The sequence below is a fragment of the Gracilinanus agilis genome, chromosome 5, assembly GCF_016433145.1.
Source record: "Gracilinanus agilis isolate LMUSP501 chromosome 5, AgileGrace, whole genome shotgun sequence".
In the NCBI taxonomy this organism is placed as follows: domain Eukaryota; kingdom Metazoa; phylum Chordata; class Mammalia; order Didelphimorphia; family Didelphidae; genus Gracilinanus; species Gracilinanus agilis.
The window spans coordinates 192,654,454-192,673,077 of record NC_058134.1 but is presented as its reverse complement, the minus strand read 5'-3'; the positions used below and the strand labels follow the sequence as shown (position 1 = coordinate 192,673,077).

Here is an 18,624-nt window from a genome sequence, read left to right as displayed (position 1 = left end):
ATACATACATATATATATATATATATATATATATATATGATTTTTTCCCTAAAATTACCCAAAATCTCCCAACATAATACATATACTTAATATATCTTATTCCTTTTGAGCAAGATGTACCCTCCAAAGTCATATTTTAGTTGGGGGTATTATCTAAGCCTATCAACCCCCTGTGCTGCATTTGGAGAATCAAAATTTCTACTTCATTCTGCTTGTCACCCATATAATGTACATTTTTAAATACTTGAGGCCTTTCATTTTTATTGCTGGTTCTTTTCTTGGATTTTTATTTTTGTCTCTTGTGAATTTCTGAGTATCTGTACTGCTATTATTTTCCTTAAATTGTAGGTACACTCCAGGGCAGGTATCTTGGCAGATATACATATAGTTTTCTACAAATCCATTTTTTAGTGTAAAGTGATTTCGATTAGATTTCTAAAACCATAAGCAAGTGTATTATTACCAGCCCATGTTAGGTACATTCAATTCCTGGCTAAGATCTCTTCATTTATATATTTTAGGCTATGGTCCAGAATCTACTTCTTATATTTCTTCATTCTTCAGTTAATAAATTCTCAACTCTAGCTTTCTCTTCTATAACTCATACTTTCACTGGGTAGCAGGAACAAAACTGCAACATGTCCCCTAAGACCTTCACATATTTCCAGAAGCACAGAATTTCAAAGCCGGAAGATATTTTCTTTTATTTCTTTTATTTTTTTAAACCCTTAACTTCTGTGTATTGGCTCCTTGGTGGAAGAGTGTTAAGGGTAGGCAATGGGGGTCAAGTGCCTTGCCCAGGGTCACACAGCTGGGAAGTGTCTGAGGCCCAATTTGAACCTAGGACCTCCCATCTCTAGGCCTGACTCTTAATCCACTGAGCTACTCAGCTGCCTTCTCAGAAGATATTTTCAGTAGCTACTTTGTCCAATTCATATTTTAGAAGGAATCCCCTTCTATTATGTATCTAAAAAGTTGATCATACAGTCTTCATGCAAACATAGTGCATTTGAAGTGAGGGAGATCTCATGAGAGAGCTCTTTCCAATTTTGAATGGCTTTTCATGTGAAGCAGTTTTCATTATATAAATTTTAGATTTGTGTCTTTGAAACATTCAGCCTCTGCTCCTACTTCTGCCCTTAGGCCTAAACAAAATAAGTCTAATCCATTTTCCACTTCAACTATCTGGCACTAGTGAGAGAGTGCCAGCCCTGGAGTCAGGAGGATCTGTCAAATCTGGCCTCAGATACTTACTAGCTATATGACCTTGGACAAGTCACTTAATACTGTTTATCTCAGTTTCCTCTTCTATAAAATAAGCTGGAGAAGGAAATGGCAAACCACCTTCAGTATTTTTGACAAGAAAATGCCAAATGGGATCACAGAATGCCAAACAAGACTAATCAACTAAATAACAAGTTTTCATCTCAGAATAATCCCGGTTGAATCTCTTCATTCTCTCACATTCTACATCATTATTAAGTTACCAAATCTTATAGATTTTATCTCTATAGAATTTATCTTATTTATCTCCTTCTCTCTATTCAAAAGTCGGGTATGATTCTTGACTGGACCAATGCAGAGTTATAGTAGCCTATCATCTTCTTTTTCCTGAAAACAATGTCTCTCTCTATAAGAATTCCAAGATTACATTAACTTTTAAAAAGTGGTTTTTAATTGCCCACTTTGGGTTTTGATTAGTTCATTAAAATTAATTCTCAAAGGAGATATGGTTAGATAATAGTTCATCTTAAGATCTGTGAGCTATGGTAAATATAAACATAAAACAATATCACAAAAATGATGGTGCCAACCTTAAAATATAAGAAATGATCGGTTACTATTGTAAGAGTCATTCTGAAACAATCATTAGACTGATTAGTTACAGCAAAGATCAAAATTAACATAGACTACAAGATGACACTGTAGGAAAACATACTAGTTCTGCCTTGTCTCTTCATTTAGGCTACTGACATTAAAAAAGGAGAAAGTAGTAAAAAACCTTAACATGCAATTTCCTATTAAAGAACAGACACAAGAAGACCAGAAACCTTCTTCAAGGCCTTGGAAACCACTTCAAGCCAAGAATTTTATAGAGATATGGCAGCCAAGGCCAACACTTGTCTTGAATAAAACTCATCTCTAAAACTTTATGGAGGACAATAATGGAAAATAACAAGTAGCAATACTGAGAAAATTACAAATAAGAGTAGAAGAGGAAAAAAGGGCAGAAGAAAGTCCAGGATGAAATCCAAGTGTTCCAGTAATTCAAGTGGATTAATAGATAAAACTGGAAAGTTGACTATGAGATGGACGACAAATGGAAACAATCTGTCTGTATTTCTATGAAATCTATTTTAATCCTTTCTGCCAGTGGAATGACCACATTTGAACTGCAAAATGTCACTCGTGGTAGAATTGTACAAAGAAATGCATGATACTTCAGTAAATTAACTTGTGGAAAGCAATTGGATGAGATCAAATATATCAAAAAGAAAATATGTTATATATTCTTAAACTATAAGAGAAGATCTTACTGAATGTTTGGAGAGACAGCACGTAGCATTGCTTCTGAAAGGTTACTATCAACAACTATTGATAGAGAGATTGACAAATAGATATGACTATTTTCTCATCTCTATGAAATCTTTATGAACATGAATTATATATGTGCATTGACAAAATCCTGAAGAAAAACTACAGAAGGAAATAGATATTTAAAAAAACACCAATTAAGGTATTTTTTGTTTTTATAACTCAAGTCATTTTTGAAAATAACTCTGACCCTCTAGCCTGAATCCTTTCATGTGATTAAGAAACAAAAGTAAAGCCTACACCTAATACTAAAACTATATATACAACATTCTGAGTAAAAAGCAAGGCTCTTGTTTTTATGGCTCAAAGAAAAAGATATATTTCAACATCTGTTCTTTTGGACAATCATTTTTTTAACTGCTCAAAGTTCATGATCTCTTTACGCACATTATTGTAGTCATTTTGTATATTGTTCTTTTGGTTCTGCTTATTTCAATCTCCTGCATTATTTTTTAATCTTCCCATATTTCTCTGAATTCTTTATATTGATTATTTTTATGCACAATAATATTCCATTATATTCTTAAACCACAGTTATATTTTTTCAGCTATTCCCCAACCAATGGACATTTACCTTTGTTTACAGTTCTTGGCTATCATAAAGGGTTAATATGAATAATTTGGAGTATATTTGACACATTTCTGTCTTAGTCCAGAATAGATTGCCTGGTAAGAAGGGCATCAGCTGTATTTTTTGTGGTGGTTGTAAAAGTGCAGAATTTTCAGTGATTCCAACTCATTTCTGACACAAAAATCCATCATTAAAACAGCAATGTTCTTTCCATGAAGCTACCTGGCTGCAATTCATTTACTTCCAAAAAAATCTGAATTATACCTAACAGAAGGGGAAGTGGAGTTATACATGGTGGACACAAGTAGGCTGTGACATATTACTAATTATAATTGATGAACAAAAAGTAGCAGCGATGATTATCATCTGGGAAACATATAATGGCAAATGGAACACAGTTATCTGTTAAAACTAAAGAAGACAGACATACAAACAGAAGGTTCTTATTGCACTTGTTAAATGAACTAGACGGCTGCCAGAACTTTGGAAAGAAATTCTGTGAAGACATTTTAGGCTCACAAAACTCTACAATGATGATACCACAGGGCCACTGAAGTATTGATATATAATTATTTTATTGACTTGGCTCCACTATAATGTTATTCTAAAACCACAAATATTTAAAATGCTAAATTCATATAGTTCTTTACCTGGGTTTAATCCATGTTTCTCCCAGTGAGAACCACAGCTGCCTTTCCTCAACATTGACAGTCTGATTTAAGAAATCGATTGCATCCTTGGTCAACAGAGGGCTGAGTACTGTACTGGCAAGTTCAGGACCTCCAGTTGCCTGCACCACCTAAAAGAATAAGAATTTGATTTTCAGGTTAAAAGTGTTGATTATTGTAAAAAAACACAGAAAAAATCATACAAAATCACACAAAAACCAATGCACTGTTGTTTGTTTTGTCCCCATCCCCATATTCCATATTCTCCAATCTGATCTTGTTGTACAGAAACATTTACCAAATATTCCAGTAGAGTTCACCTTGGTAAGAAAATAAAATGAAAGATTCACATTCTTTGCAAGTGTTAGAGGAACTTGCCTGTAGCTTTTATATAATTATGTTTCCTTTTAAAACCCTAGTTCTGTGCTCTGATGGTTCTAAGCTAGTGATTTTGTTGCAGAAATCCTTCCTGACAAAGTCAGAATTAAAAAATATAATCCTGATATTAATGATAGAAAAATAAAGGTTATGATGAGAATAGCTGGATATGTCTCTTTGCAATAAAAAATAAACATGATAAAAGGTGCAAAAATCATAAAGAGAATGCTGTCTTAATAGTCTGAATCTGGAACTATTTCAACATTCCCCTTCACCCTCCCCCATCCTGAATTTATATTGGTAATAGTATAAGAAACGAAGGAAAATGCTCTATAGTTAAGTTTCTTTGATAAATATCATGATGATAATTCCTACAAAATGTCTTTATCAGGTGTCTCTTAAGAGAGAAACAAGAATGCTTTTCAAAAATTCTTTTTAAAAAACCTTACCTTCCATTTAAGGATCAATACTGTGTGTATTGGTTCCAATACAGAAGAGTGGTAAGGGTTAGGCAATGGAGGTTAAGTGACTGCCCAGGGTCACACAGCTGGGAAGTGTCTGAGGCCATATTTGAACTCAGGACCTTCCCATCTCTGGGCTTGGCTCTCAATCCATTGAGCCTTCTAGCTGACTCCATAACAATTATTTCTGAAGTCTTCAAGGATTTTTATTGAGTATTAGACAATGTTTTAAAAAAGGAAATATACATTCTGGAAAACTTCCAGCTAGAGAATAAATTTGATAGTAAAATGAGTGCAAATTCTTTGGGACAATCAGCAATCATCTTTGGTCTTGTGTGACACTAGGCTGATTCAGAATCTGACCTAGAACTGATACGTCTGTACTGAACCTCTTTCTCCAACTTTATCTAATTTTCTCTCTGTTGGGTATTGAATTTCATGCCTCACACATGCATTTTATTCCTCCCTTTTTTACTATTCTTTTAAAGAATGGTTATTTCTATGTTCAAAAGTATGCTCTTGAAGAAGAACATACTTCAATGTTTGTTAGAAATATTTCGGCATTCTATGGAAAAGCCAAGTATTCAAGGATTGTTCAAACACTCACTGAAACAGAACCAGTATGCCTGTACAAAAATATTTATAGCAGCTCTTTTTGTAGTGGAAAAGAACTGGAAACTAAATGGATGCCCATTGATTGGGGAATGGCTGAACAAGTTGTGGTATATGCTCGTAATGAAATGCTATTTTGTCATAAGAAATGACAAACAAGATGATCACAAAAAACTTGGAAAGACCTATATGAGGCAATGCAAGGTGAAATGAGCAGAACAAGGAGAATATTATACATAATAACAACAATAATATAGGACAATCAATTGTGAATGACTTAACTATTATCAATAAGGGAAGGATACAGGACAACTTCAAGAGATTCCTGACCAAAAGAGGTTATACACTGCCATAGAAGGAACAGATGGAGTCTGATTGCAAATTGAAACATTTCATTCTTTATTTCCTCCATGAATTTTTCCCTAATGTAAGCAATATGCACCTTCTTTCACAACATGACAGATGTGGAAATATGTATTATGATAATAATATATATACGACCTATATCATCTCATACTTTCATTCTTGGGGACTGGTAGGAGGAAGAGAGAAAGTTGAATGCAAAATATCAGAAAACAAATATTTTTAAAATTGTTTTTTAACGTAATCTGTAAAAAATAAAAATTTATAATAGTATTAATAATAGAAATAGAAATGGAATCAATCACATGAAAATGAAAAGTTTGGTCAAAAATTTTAAAAAATGATTCCAAGAACATGGAAGCTATTACTACAACATAGCCTAATTAATTCTCAGAAATCAAGCACAAATCTTCAGAGACCTCAAAGCTGAGAAGATTATAATTGGTTTGATCACAGTGCATTTTAAGTTTCCTGAAGTTAAAAGAACAGTGAGAAGACTAGTAAAAAATACAACTAAAAGGTAGTTTTGAAATTATGCTCTTCATGAGTAGGGCAAAAACTAGAATATTAATATTAGAAAAAGATAATTTTTACTGGCAACATTCCCTTTTTTATTAAAGGTTTTATCAAAACCACTATAATAAGGCGGCTAGGTTAATAGTCACAGATCTGGACATTTCCATTAGGCTGAAAAATATCCTGTGGAGTTTTTACTTCTACAGGGCTTGGAACTCATCATCATTAAGATAATGATAAATTCTGTTAAGTATATTGACATAAGATGAATAAGAATTTTTCCAGAATTATAGAAATGCCCAAATGGAAATGGATTACTACAACATGGCTTTGTACTCTGTCACACATCATGAAATGTTAAGATATTTAGCCAAGATCTGCAAATTAATATGCTTCAATGGTCTGGAAACCTGCCTGATTAAAACCCTATTCAAAATCTATGAGTTATAATTAATGCTTAACTTGAAAGAACAGATTAATCATCAAAGGTACTCTTAAATCCAATGTGCTTTGATATAAAGGCTTGAAGAAAACATGTCAAAATCTTATAGAATCCATACTAAAACTTGTAAAAACAATGTATTGTAGCCAATGGAGAACATATTGCATATTAATTTTTAAAAAAGATGAAAAAAGTTATGAACTTTATTATATACCAACAACATAACATTTTACTTTCTTCCAGTTAAATTGCACATCCCTCTAACCAACTATATTTTAGATTTAAACCTGTCCTGCTTATAGTAAGGATACCCTTTGTTTCAGGGGTGATGGAGGTAGGAAATAACATCAAACATTAAAATTTCAAAGTGCTTTAGATGTCAATTCATTTGATCCTCACAACATAACTCTGTGATAGATACCAGTATTATCCATATTTTACAGATGCAAAAACTTAAACTGATTGAGGTAAGTGACTTGCCCATGGCCACACAGCTCAGTATATTAATCAGTTCTGCCTAAATCTTAGTTCCATACTCTATTCCCTGCAATACTTTGCTGCTTATGTAAGCTGGTAACAGCTAAAACCTCATGAATTTTTTTTAAAAGGAGCTGAAACGGGAAGGAAATACCTTTCTAGCACATGTAAGTTAGGAAGCACCCTCTCTCTCACCACTCCCATTAATGTACATGTAAATAAATAGAATTGACAAAAAATGTTAAGTTCCAGAAATGTAGGTCTCACAGCCACTTCAAATTCAATGTGTTCCAAGCAGTATTCATTATGTCTCTTCCCAACTTCCCTACTGCTGCTTGGGGTTCTGCCATCTTCTTATCATCCAGGCTCATCACCTTGGTGTCATCCTCGACTCTTCTCCTGCCATCATTTCACATGTCCAATTGGTTGCTAAGTCTTCATTTCTCCCTTTAACAACATCTCCTGCATAGGTGCCCATCTCTCCACCCACACAGCCACCACCCTAGCACAGGTGCTCATTAACTCATGCCTGGACAAGGTGGGTCCTAATTAGTGCAAAGAATCCTGTGGTCATATTTTTTAAAATTCACACTACAGATTTCCATTAGGCTAGCACCAGTGGCTACATTTCACCTAATGGTAACTTCAAATATTGCACAGTAGAATACACAAGACTACAGGATCGTGGTTTGCACTAATCAAGTCCTTGATTTATTGCACTAGCCTCCCGGTTGTCTTCTTTGCTCCAAGTCTTGCCCCACACCAGTCCAACCTTCACTTATTTCCCAACACAATCTGTGTTCAAAGTATGGATCTCACCATGTCAATACCTTGCCTCGGTCCTCCACTATTCAATAAACTGCAGTGGCTCTACCTTACCTCTAGGATCAAATAGAAATGACTCACTAGCTGTTAAAACCTTTCACAGCCCTGTATGGATTTCCTACCTTGGCACTCTTCTTACAACTTTACTCCCTTTTACATAGTCTATGATTTAGCAACACTATCATTCTTGCAATTCCTGGCATGCAACACTGCCTCTCCTTGTTCTGTTCTGCTCTGCTACTGATTCTCAGGACTACATTGCCATGTCCTTCCACAGGTATCCTCCCTACTCCAAACCCCAGGTCAGTTTTCAGCTCCTTTTGGGGCATTCTCTGACTATTAGAATGTAGGCTCCTAGGGGGCAGGGACTTCCTGCTTGTATTTGAATCTCCAGTACTTGAATTAGCTCCTTTGTCTTGCTCCTGACAACATGCTTTTTCACTGGTTGTATGCTATGGCTAGAATGATCTCCTTCCTCACCTCCATCTCCTGGTTTTCTCCAATATTCTGTTCAAATCTTGTTTTTTAAGAGACTTTTCCTAGTCCCCTCTATTAATAGTAATACTTCCCAGTAAGATTACAAGATTATATATCTTGAATGCATATTGTTGTTTGGATGTTGCCTTCCCCATTAGAAGGTGAGTTCCTTGACGACAGGGACCTTGTTGCTTCATTTTTTTGTATGCCCAGCATTTAGTAAATATATTTGCTGATTATCTGGTTATAAAAAATTCACAGTGCCAGTTCTGGTGGCAATGAAAAACTGAGAACAAAGGAGGTACACATAACTTGAAGAATCATTCAACCAACTGTTTTATATGGAATATATTGTATGATAAGAAATATAATGTACAGATTTTAGTATATGCTTGTGATGTAATACTACTATTCTCCAATAATAAATTGGAGGAATTCCATGTGAACTGGAAAGACCTCCAGGAATTGATGCAGAGTGAAAGGAGCAGAGCCAGAAGAACATTGTACACAGAGACTGATACACTGTGGTAAAATCGAATGTAATGGACTTCTGTACTAGCAGCAATGCAATGATCCAGGATAATTCTGAGGGATTTATGGAAAAGAATGCTACCCACATTCAGAAGAAGAACTATAGGAGAGGAAACACAGAAGAAAAACAACTGCTAGAACACACAGGTTGATGAGGACATGATTGGGGATGTAGACTCCAAACAACCACATCAATGCAACTATCAATAATATGGAAATAGGTCTTGATAGATGACACATGTTAAAACCAGTGGAAATGCACGTCGCCTATGGGGGATGCGGGGAGCAAAGGGAAAAGTAAGAACATGAATCATGTAACCATGGAAAATTTTTCTAAAAAATAAAAATTTTTAAAATGACATTCTTAACATTTCCTTAAAAAAATAAATAAAGTTCAATTTTCCTTGGGAAAAAAAAAGAAATATAATGTAGTAGGAAGTCATAGAAACAGGGAATAACAGAGACTGATAACAAAATGATATAGGGATAATCAGGAAAACACTATACACAAGAATGACAATGATAAAAATAAAAATAACATGGTCACCCAAACTTATATTTTTTTTAAACCCTTGTACTTCGGTGTATTGTCTCATAGGTGGAAGACTGGTAAGGGTGGGCAATGGGAGTCAAGTGACTTGCCCAGGGTCACACAGCTGGGAAGTGGCTGAGGCCGGGTTTGAACCTAGGACCTCCTGTCTCTAGGCCTGACTCTCACTCCACTGAGCTACCCAGCTGCCCCCAAACTTATATTTTAAGTATAATGATCAGTTCTTAGTCCCAGAGAAGAGAAGATGAAATATACTTCCCTTGGAATATCTCTATGGGTCTGGGATTTGAACATACTGTTGAACACAGATACTCTGTGAGTTGGTTATATTTAATTATTTTTCTTTATTACAAAGGATGATTCAATGTGGTGGGGAGAGAAGGTATACTGGAAAATTGCTGTGGTTGAAAATACAAAATGAACCAACAATTAAAAGGATATAAAATAACAATATATTGTTAATATGACATAATCAATATATTGTTGTTATAATAAAGTCAATAGTTAAACTACTTAGTTGTTTGTTTTTAAGAAGCTATTACGGAGTCCTTTCCTTAAGGAGCAAAGATGAAAAAGTTTTGCATTTGTCTTAATATATAAGTTTTGGCTAGAAAGTAAGAAGGTCAAAGTTTTTACATATAGCTTATAAAGTGGTCTCATTTTACATACGTATGAATAGATTTCTATTTCAGTTCTGTGTAGAGGGTACAGAAAAAACATGGTGGAAACACATAATATCCCTTTATAGTTAAACCAAGACACCTTCAAATGTAGAAAAATAATTCCAATAAACATGATGTGAACAATATCTCTTGTTATGTGATAGTACGTTTAATTCCGCTCTGACAGTATTTATAGTGGTCAGAATTTTTTTTTTAAATGTCATTGAAATTTAGGTATTGGAACCACTTATAAACTAATGTAATATAGGATTTTCCTCGTCTAACATAATATTGCCTATTTTTTTGTCATTAACTGACTGAGTTACTGAATTTCCTGTATTTGGAAACAAATAAACTATATCTCATATTTTATTTAATAGTCTGCCTTGTCCTCTTTTGGAGAGTAGATGAAATTTTACCTGATTTATTTTTGTTATTCAAGTAAAAATTATTATAAACTGTAAAAGAAATAATATCAAACTTGATTTAATTCTGAGAAATGAAACACTCTTCAAATCTCTCTCCTCTAAGGAAAGTTCCCAAGACAACGATCCACATTAGCTTACATAGGAAAATGTTATTTAAATTATGTCCTACGAATATTTTGGAGGGTAGTAAAATTAAGTGGGGTGTGGGGAAAAGTAGTGGGAAGTAATCCAGGCAGCAAGATTCCTACTTCAACAACTATTTGGGGCACATCTCTTACCATGTTTAATGGCGTATACAAAAAATGGACCAAATCTGCAGCACTAGGATTCTGGATGTGAGACTTCAGTTTTGCCTGAAACAATAAGAAAATATTTTTTAAAAAACAAATCCCTGCATAGGGCAATGGAAAGACTTGATAAAGAAAGAAAGATGGAGGCCAGTATTACAAAGAGGGTATTGCATTGTCAAATTGACAGCACAAAGATTACCTTGAGGAGCAGATGAGTCATCACTTTTGCTGACATAATGGCAGCCAAAGTTTTGTCTTCAATGACCAACACACGCAAGGAAGAGTTAGAGTTATTTTTTTAACTTAATATTGTCTTTATAAAAATCAAAGATACGCTTAAAAACATTTACATTTATGAAACAGTATCCATTCAATTTTGATATGACAACACAAAAAAACAAATAGCTAAGGGGTTACTGAATAATATCTATCTTGAATAACATTTTAATTTTAAAGGGTCCATATTTGTGGAGTAGTTAGATGCAGCAACTTACATTCTGCATCTCCCTTTAAATGCATAATAAATAAAAGAATACAGAAAATGGGTGCCACAGATCTTCCAAGAAGGTTAAATTTAGGGGAGCTCCAGGCTTGCCTTTGCTCAGTGACTAAGTCTTCTACCTCCACAACCCCCACAAATGGGAGTCTATTGCTACTCTGCTTTGAATACAACCTTCCATGACCATGAAGCTGGCATAGACGAAGAACTACCATTGTCAACAGCTGTGACAAGAGACTTGGACACCAGGACACCTTAAGCACCAAAGTCTCAGATGGAAGCCACCTCCACCATAGATCCTATCCAGTACTAGAGTCTAAGACTCCAAGACTTTGTTATCAGAATGTCTTTAGTAGGAGGGCTACCTATTGTTTCAAAATGCATTCAATCTTATGATTCTACAGTAGCCTCTCAAATCTTGAGATGAGAAAATAAACTGCTACAGAATGTGTGCTTCAGTGAGACTCCTGGAACCTCAGTTGCTATTCATATTTATATTCCTTCATATTCACTGCAGTTTACTGAGTACAGGAATGATATGGTCAGAGACATGATTTAGAAAATTATTTTGGTGGCTGGACGATCGATTGGAGTATAGAGAGAATTGAGGCAGGCAAAATGTACCAGTATGATACTGAAATAATCCAGGCGTGAGGCAAAGAGGGCCAGCAATAAAGTAGAGGAAATGTCAGAGGAAAGAAGGAGGAATATTTGAGAAAAATTGCAAAGCTGAAAGTGGCAGGTCTAGGCAACAAACTGGATATGGTGGGGCAAGAGACAGTGATGAGTCAAGGTTGACTTCAGTTGTGAGTCTTTGGGTTTGGGAGGATGGTCTTCTACAGTAAGGGAAGAGGGGGAAGGTGGGGAGAACCTAGGAGGAAAGATGCTGAATTTTATTTTGGACATGTTTAGTTTTACAGAGATTTTACAAGCCATCTCTTGTGAGTTTCCTCTTCTCCCTCTCTCGCACCTCACAATCTTTCAACATCATCTCCTACTCCCATTCTCTTTTCTTTTGCTGCAATTTCTGATGAAGAGCTGGCACTTCTTATTGTCCAGGCTAAATCCTTTAATATTTCTACCCTTTCTCAATGGAACTAACCTCTTCAATTCTCTCTGTCCTTCCCTTCTTCCTTCCCTCTGTCCCCTCCTCGTTAGTCTATAATCTCCTCTATTTCTCAAGAGCCTAAGAATGTCATTGCTTTTTTTAGTATCCATTTCCTATACTTTTATGAACTTTTCAACCAACTCCTTATAATTTGGACTCATTATTCAACTGCAATTATTTTCTCCGATGTTACTTTCATCAGCATTTAAATTTCTCATAATATGGCTCCATAGGAACTTTCCAGGCTTCTTTCATATTTCTCACCTTTATGTATTTCGTTTCCCAGCCAAATTGGAATACTTTTTCTCCAAACTCAAAATACAATCCCTGCTTTTGTGTTGTTACAAAGATTGTCGCAATACCTAGAATGTACTTTCTATTTACTCATACCTTTTAGACGCTGCAAGTTCCTTTATGACCCAGCTCACATGCCACCTCCTTGTAAGTATTCTTGTCCTCATTGAATAATTTTATATAAACTTATTTGTTTTCATTTCCCCTCTCCACCCCTCCCATCACAGTATGTAAGCTCCTTGAAGACAAGAATTGTTTTGTCTTTTGTCTCTGAATTGCAAGTATCTATTATATCCCCTTGTGTCTAATAAAAATATTTGCTAGACTGGCTCTAATTAGATTGGGAGAAATAGTTTTTGATGGCTAATCCTGTTTCTTAAATTGAATATGATCCAAAATAAGAAGGTCTGAAAAAATACAAAAAAAGGATGTATTACATTTTTTAAACAGTCATGTAAATCATTCTTCATCTTTTCTGTTTTGATCAAATATATAAAAGAAGAATGCAAATCTATACAAGTTTCTAAGAACTTTTAAAATTTTCTTCACCAAGTAATTTGTACTGTATAAATGAATGCCTTCCACTTACCAGGAGGTTAAACCCATGTTTAAACTTTTGGAAGCAGTCAACGAATTCATCAGGAGGTGGTGGTTTTGCCCGGAGTGTTAATACACCCTCTAGTGAAATAAACATGAAGAAATATTCCCAAAAGCTTAATTTGAAATGCAATCCAGAAAGGCTTTTGTCTACACATATCCCATCTAAAATTTAGTCATAGCTTCTCTCAACAATGTATCCAAGTACAAGTTTGTCAAAAGTCCAGGGATAAGTTCCCATTTTCAACATAGTTTAATAGATACAATGCTACTGTTGCACAAAAGACATTTATTTGTGTAAAAATTTATTTCATTTCCATAACTGCACCAACATGGAAATTTTTTGTGTTTTGTCATGGATAACAGCTTTAGCTACATATTTATATGTTTAACTGGACTGTAATTTTCAATATAATTTTATTTCTTTGATAAATTTAGTCTTTAACTCAAATTTATTTGAACATTTTTTGTCTCTAATTAGGCTTATATTTATATATCATATTTACCCTTGTTGAGGGCTATTTTCATTCAATCATTTATTTATAATAAGAAATGTCAATTTTTTATTAAGGTCATGTAATTTACCTAGTAGAATGAAATGAACAAATTAAACCATATTTTTCCCATCTATTGGATCAGTTTTTCACTGTGTGTGAGTTGACAGGGATTTGGCATTACATTTATACCATCACTTTATTTTGAATATGATCCGTTCATGGCAGATTAAATCCCAAGACTTTGAGTAAACAATCATTTAATGGAAGAGATCATGTGATTTAGTAAAAAGAGCACCAGGCTTGAAGTTAAAAGAGATCCTGGCTTGTATCTTAACTCTCAATACTATTTTCACGATGACCAAAAAAAACAATTTTTCATTCTGAACCTCAGTTTTTTCATCTGTTAAAGAAGAGTAATACCTATAGTATTATTTCACAGAGTTACTATGAGGAAGGTTTAGTAAATCTTAAAAGACAATAGAAATAAATTCTAATCATCATTACAAGTAAAATGATAGTCAATGATACATAACTCTGACAATTTCAATGAATAGCTAATAAGGGAATGATTCACTGTGAAACAGGAAACCTATGGGCAATTCCAGCCTTAGGATTAATAAACATGAATACAACTGGATTTTTATCTCCTCCTTCCCCAAATACCATATCGTTAAAATGAATAATAATAATAATGAATACTCAATAATAGTGCCAATATGAAATTATAATGGGTAATGGGTAGAGTGTCAGATTCAGAGGCAAGAAGACTTGAATTCAAATCCTGTTTCAGATACTTCTTAGTCCTATAATCTTAAGAAAATCACTTAATTCAATCTTAAGTTCCTTATGGGTAAAATGTAGATGATAATAGAATCTATCTATCTTATCTTACGGTTATTATAAGGATCACATCAAAAGAGATATTTAGTACTCTGTAAAGTGCTCAACAATTCTTAAAGTCTAACACAAATGCTAGCTATTAGCTGTTATATGTACTTTGATGATGGTAACAACTGAAATGTAAGTAAGATCCACCATTCAGAAAATATATTTCCTTTCTAGAGATAAGGGAATGGAGAAACACCAAAGTCCCATAACAAGCTCTACTCTGGATTTCTTTTGTTCTTTTCTGGATGGTGGAGGGAAAATTCCTAGTTCAGGAAGTGTTATAATTTTCTTTTCTGATGTTCACAAGAAAAGAATCTTTCCCTTTATTTTTAGACTAAAATATTAGTTGATAAATATTATGGAATGTCTTTTTAAAAAGTATTTACTTGTTTGTTTTTTATATTAAAGTTCCCAGGCTTCTCTCTCACTTCCTGCCCTCCCTGCTCTAGAGAAGGCATTATTTGACAAAACAAAATAAGTGTAAATATAAAACTATGTCATGCATGTTTTTATTAATCAGTTCTTTCTCTGGAGAAGGACAATGACAGTTATTTGTCAAACAATATTTCATTTGTTATATATCATATTCTCTTGGTTCTGCTCATTTAACTCTTCATGATTTGATGCAGGTCTTTCCATTTAGAAAAGTTAACTGGCTTGTAAAATTTTACAGTACAGTATATTGCATCACAATCATGTGCCACAACTTTGTTTTCCTTTATTATGTCCTTTGTTTTGTTTACCATTTATTTGACCTTATTTTCAAAAAATCCAATCTTAATCTTAATATGCAAACAAGTACATGCATGCCAGCATTGCTACATTTCAAATTAAAATCCTGTTGCTTACTTAGAAAGTATGCAAATGTAAGTAGGCACTCCATGCAATGCATTCCTAAAATATCTAAGGGCCTCAAAGAAATAGAAAAAAAATTAGCTTAATGGCTTTTTCTAGGTTATGATGGAACCCAAAATTTGTACCAATCTGGTAGTCTTAATGAACTTTAAAAACTGAGTAAAAGCCAACTTACCCCCTGGGCCTTTCCTTTTACTTTTCTTAGTCCTTTTCCTTTTGGAAAGCTCAGAGAATGCTTCAGCTGCTTTTTGAAGTTTGGTGATAAAAAATTCAATGTCATCCAAAATATGATTTAAGATTTGCTAAAACATAAGAAAAGAAAAATTTCAAAATAATATTATGATTACCATGCATACTAGTAGGCCTCAAAGAAAAATAGGAAGTTTTAAACTTCTACTTGTAGAATTCAAGATTACAATGAATTCCAGGAAACAGAAATGAAAAAAATATGTCAGTGGTTGAAATTTGATATTATAGTATTTCTCAAGTTTTTATTTTCCGGTTTCCAAATGCTAACATGAAAAGCTTTAACAGTAACTACTCAAATTATAAGACTTCTATACAATGATCTTCTGTAAACTTAAAAGATCAAATCACTTGCTTTAGCACTGACCCTATTTTCCCAACATTACTATGAAAAGTATATTGGAAATGTATATTATTATTTCTCAGAATGAAAGAGATATACATTACAACTGGACAAATGTGCCACTTGAACACAATAATAGCATTAAAGAATTACAATTTGGCAAAAAAAACTATTTCATGATACAGAGCCATTTCAAAGATTTAAAGGATATTGGAAATAAATTTGTATATCAGATAAAGTCTACTATTTTGATTTTCCTCTATATGTAATAGTCTAAAATATTCAATTAGAAAATTAGTTTCTCTATTTTTTCACTAAATCTGGAGATCTTTTCCCATATCTGAAACACAGGGAATATACTACATTAATATCACACAGGCTTATGACTTCACACATTTCGACTGTGGAAAAAGACCTTCAGATACCATATTGTACATTAGAAAGTATACCTTCATTTTTGGGATCTTCTAACATTGCTTTTCAATAAGGAGTGGAAAATTTAGAAAGATTGTTCTAAAGCAATTCCAAACTAGTTTTGCTACTTAATTCTAAATGAAATCACAACTTACAAAGGAAGAGAATAAAAGGAACCAGAAACTAACACTATTTTTAAAAATTCTCAATCTGTAGAGCTAAATAGGACAGAGAGCACCAGGCCTGGAGTTGGGAGGACCTAGATTGAAATGTGACCTCAGACACTTGCTAACAGTGTGACCTTGGGCAGATCACTTAATCCCAATCACCCTGACCTCGCCCCTATTCGGTCTCAGAACTGATACTAAGATGTAATGGTTTTAGAAAAACAAAACTAAAAGAGAATTTCTCAATTCAATTTCTTATCATGTGAACTAATTAATATTTAATGTTCATTCACTGGAGCAAAGATCTAGTCATTAATATAAAGGAGAAGTATGGTATAATGGATAAAGGAAGACTTGGTTCCAAGAAATGTCTCTAAAACCTGGTGGCCCTGGGCGAGTCTATCTCTAAGCACATCTCTAAGACTCAGAGTTACATGTCAGTTGTTAATCCGTATTAGTGAAGGAAATTTTCACACTGAGAATTACTTATACTGATGAAATCATAGGGACAGAACAATAACAAAGATAAAGAATAATCTGACAAGCAATTTTTGGAACTCTCTAAAAGAGGAATACACTCATTTATAAAATGTTTCTTAAAATTTTTTTTTCTTTTAAATCATCTTCCAAACAAGTGCCCCAAAATTTATTGTTTCTACTTACAACGTCCCTATCAATTCTGGCTGCCATCATCTCAGCTGTTTCTTCGTGTTCATGATAATGCCTGGGTTTTTCAACTATTGGAGAAAAAAAGAATAAAAAGCCTCAGATTAGAGTTTTAGGAGATGCCAATCTATGTAAAAAAATAATGAAAACAGATGAAGGGAAGGAGATATTTGGAAACTGAAGGTTTCCATTAGATATGTAGTGCTCAATAACCAGATATGTTCCATCTCAAGGATCATCACCTGTTCTTTGTCTCCTAACTCATTCATTTCTCCTTTCTTTCTCTGCTTAATCTGCAACTAGAAAGGTAGCTATCAGGATTGGTAGAATCCTAGGCTTGAGGTCAGGAAGCCCTGAATTTATATCTTGCCTCTTAAACTCACTAGCTATGTGACCTTAATCAGTGATTTAAAATCTCTGCCTCAGTTTCTTCTTATCCAAAGAAGTAAAAATTGTACCTTCACAGGGTTGTTGTCAGAAACAAATGAAATAATAAATGTAAAACGTTTATCAAAATACCATTTTTATTCATGTATACTCTGTAAAAACAAACCAAAACTTCCCATGCATACTTGTAATGAAGGGGCAGAACTTAGTAGCTAGTTATGAGCTGCTTACTTACATTAAGAGGAAAGAGATCATGAAAGACTTTAGGAGGATGTACATGAACTGAATTTTGAAAGAAGCTCAAAATTCTAAGAAGCAGAGCAGAAAAGAGAGTGCATTCTAGGCATGGTGGAGATAGCCTATGTAAAGATATGAAGGGGAGATATGAAAGTTTGGGGAAATTCATAAAACTTATAAATTCATATAACTTCATGTAACATATAAATTTTGGCTAAATGTTGCTGTGAGAAGGGGATTTGTAAGAAATAAATCTGAAGCCTGAGGCTATATCATGAAGGATTTTCAATGTCAACTAAAAAGTTTTTACTGTATCCTTGAAGAAATAGGGCACCTCTAAATTTCTTGAAGAGTGGACTGGTAAAAATTGTTTCTTTTGTTTCTAAGCAGAAGATGGATCAGAGAAGGGAGGGATTGGAAGAAAGGATTCTAATTAGGAAAAAGTCACAATGGTCCAGAGGAAAGATGCTAAGGGAGTGAATAAGGATGGTGACAATGAGTGGAGAGAAGGGGACAAATACAAGACATATTGTGGAGATGTAATTCATGAAATTTAGAAACTAGTAATTAAGGATAATAC

At 33.9% G+C, this 18,624-nt stretch overlaps 1 protein-coding gene across 2 annotated transcripts in view; it reads right to left on the bottom strand.

Moving 5' to 3' along the window:
- EPS8 (epidermal growth factor receptor pathway substrate 8) overlaps window positions 1–18,624 on the bottom strand; it is a 108,384-nt gene that overhangs the window by 50,552 nt on the left and 39,208 nt on the right. For both annotated transcript variants that reach the window (XM_044678798.1, XM_044678799.1), the window contains exons 9-13: window positions 17,418–17,491; window positions 15,760–15,886; window positions 13,337–13,425; window positions 10,835–10,909; window positions 3,817–3,965 (exon numbers count right to left, since the gene is read on the bottom strand). In XM_044678798.1, the coding sequence (XP_044534733.1) occupies window positions 3,817–3,965; window positions 10,835–10,909; window positions 13,337–13,425; window positions 15,760–15,886; window positions 17,418–17,491 (514 nt within the window). The remainder of the gene's footprint in view (window positions 1–3,816; window positions 3,966–10,834; window positions 10,910–13,336; window positions 13,426–15,759; window positions 15,887–17,417; window positions 17,492–18,624) is intronic.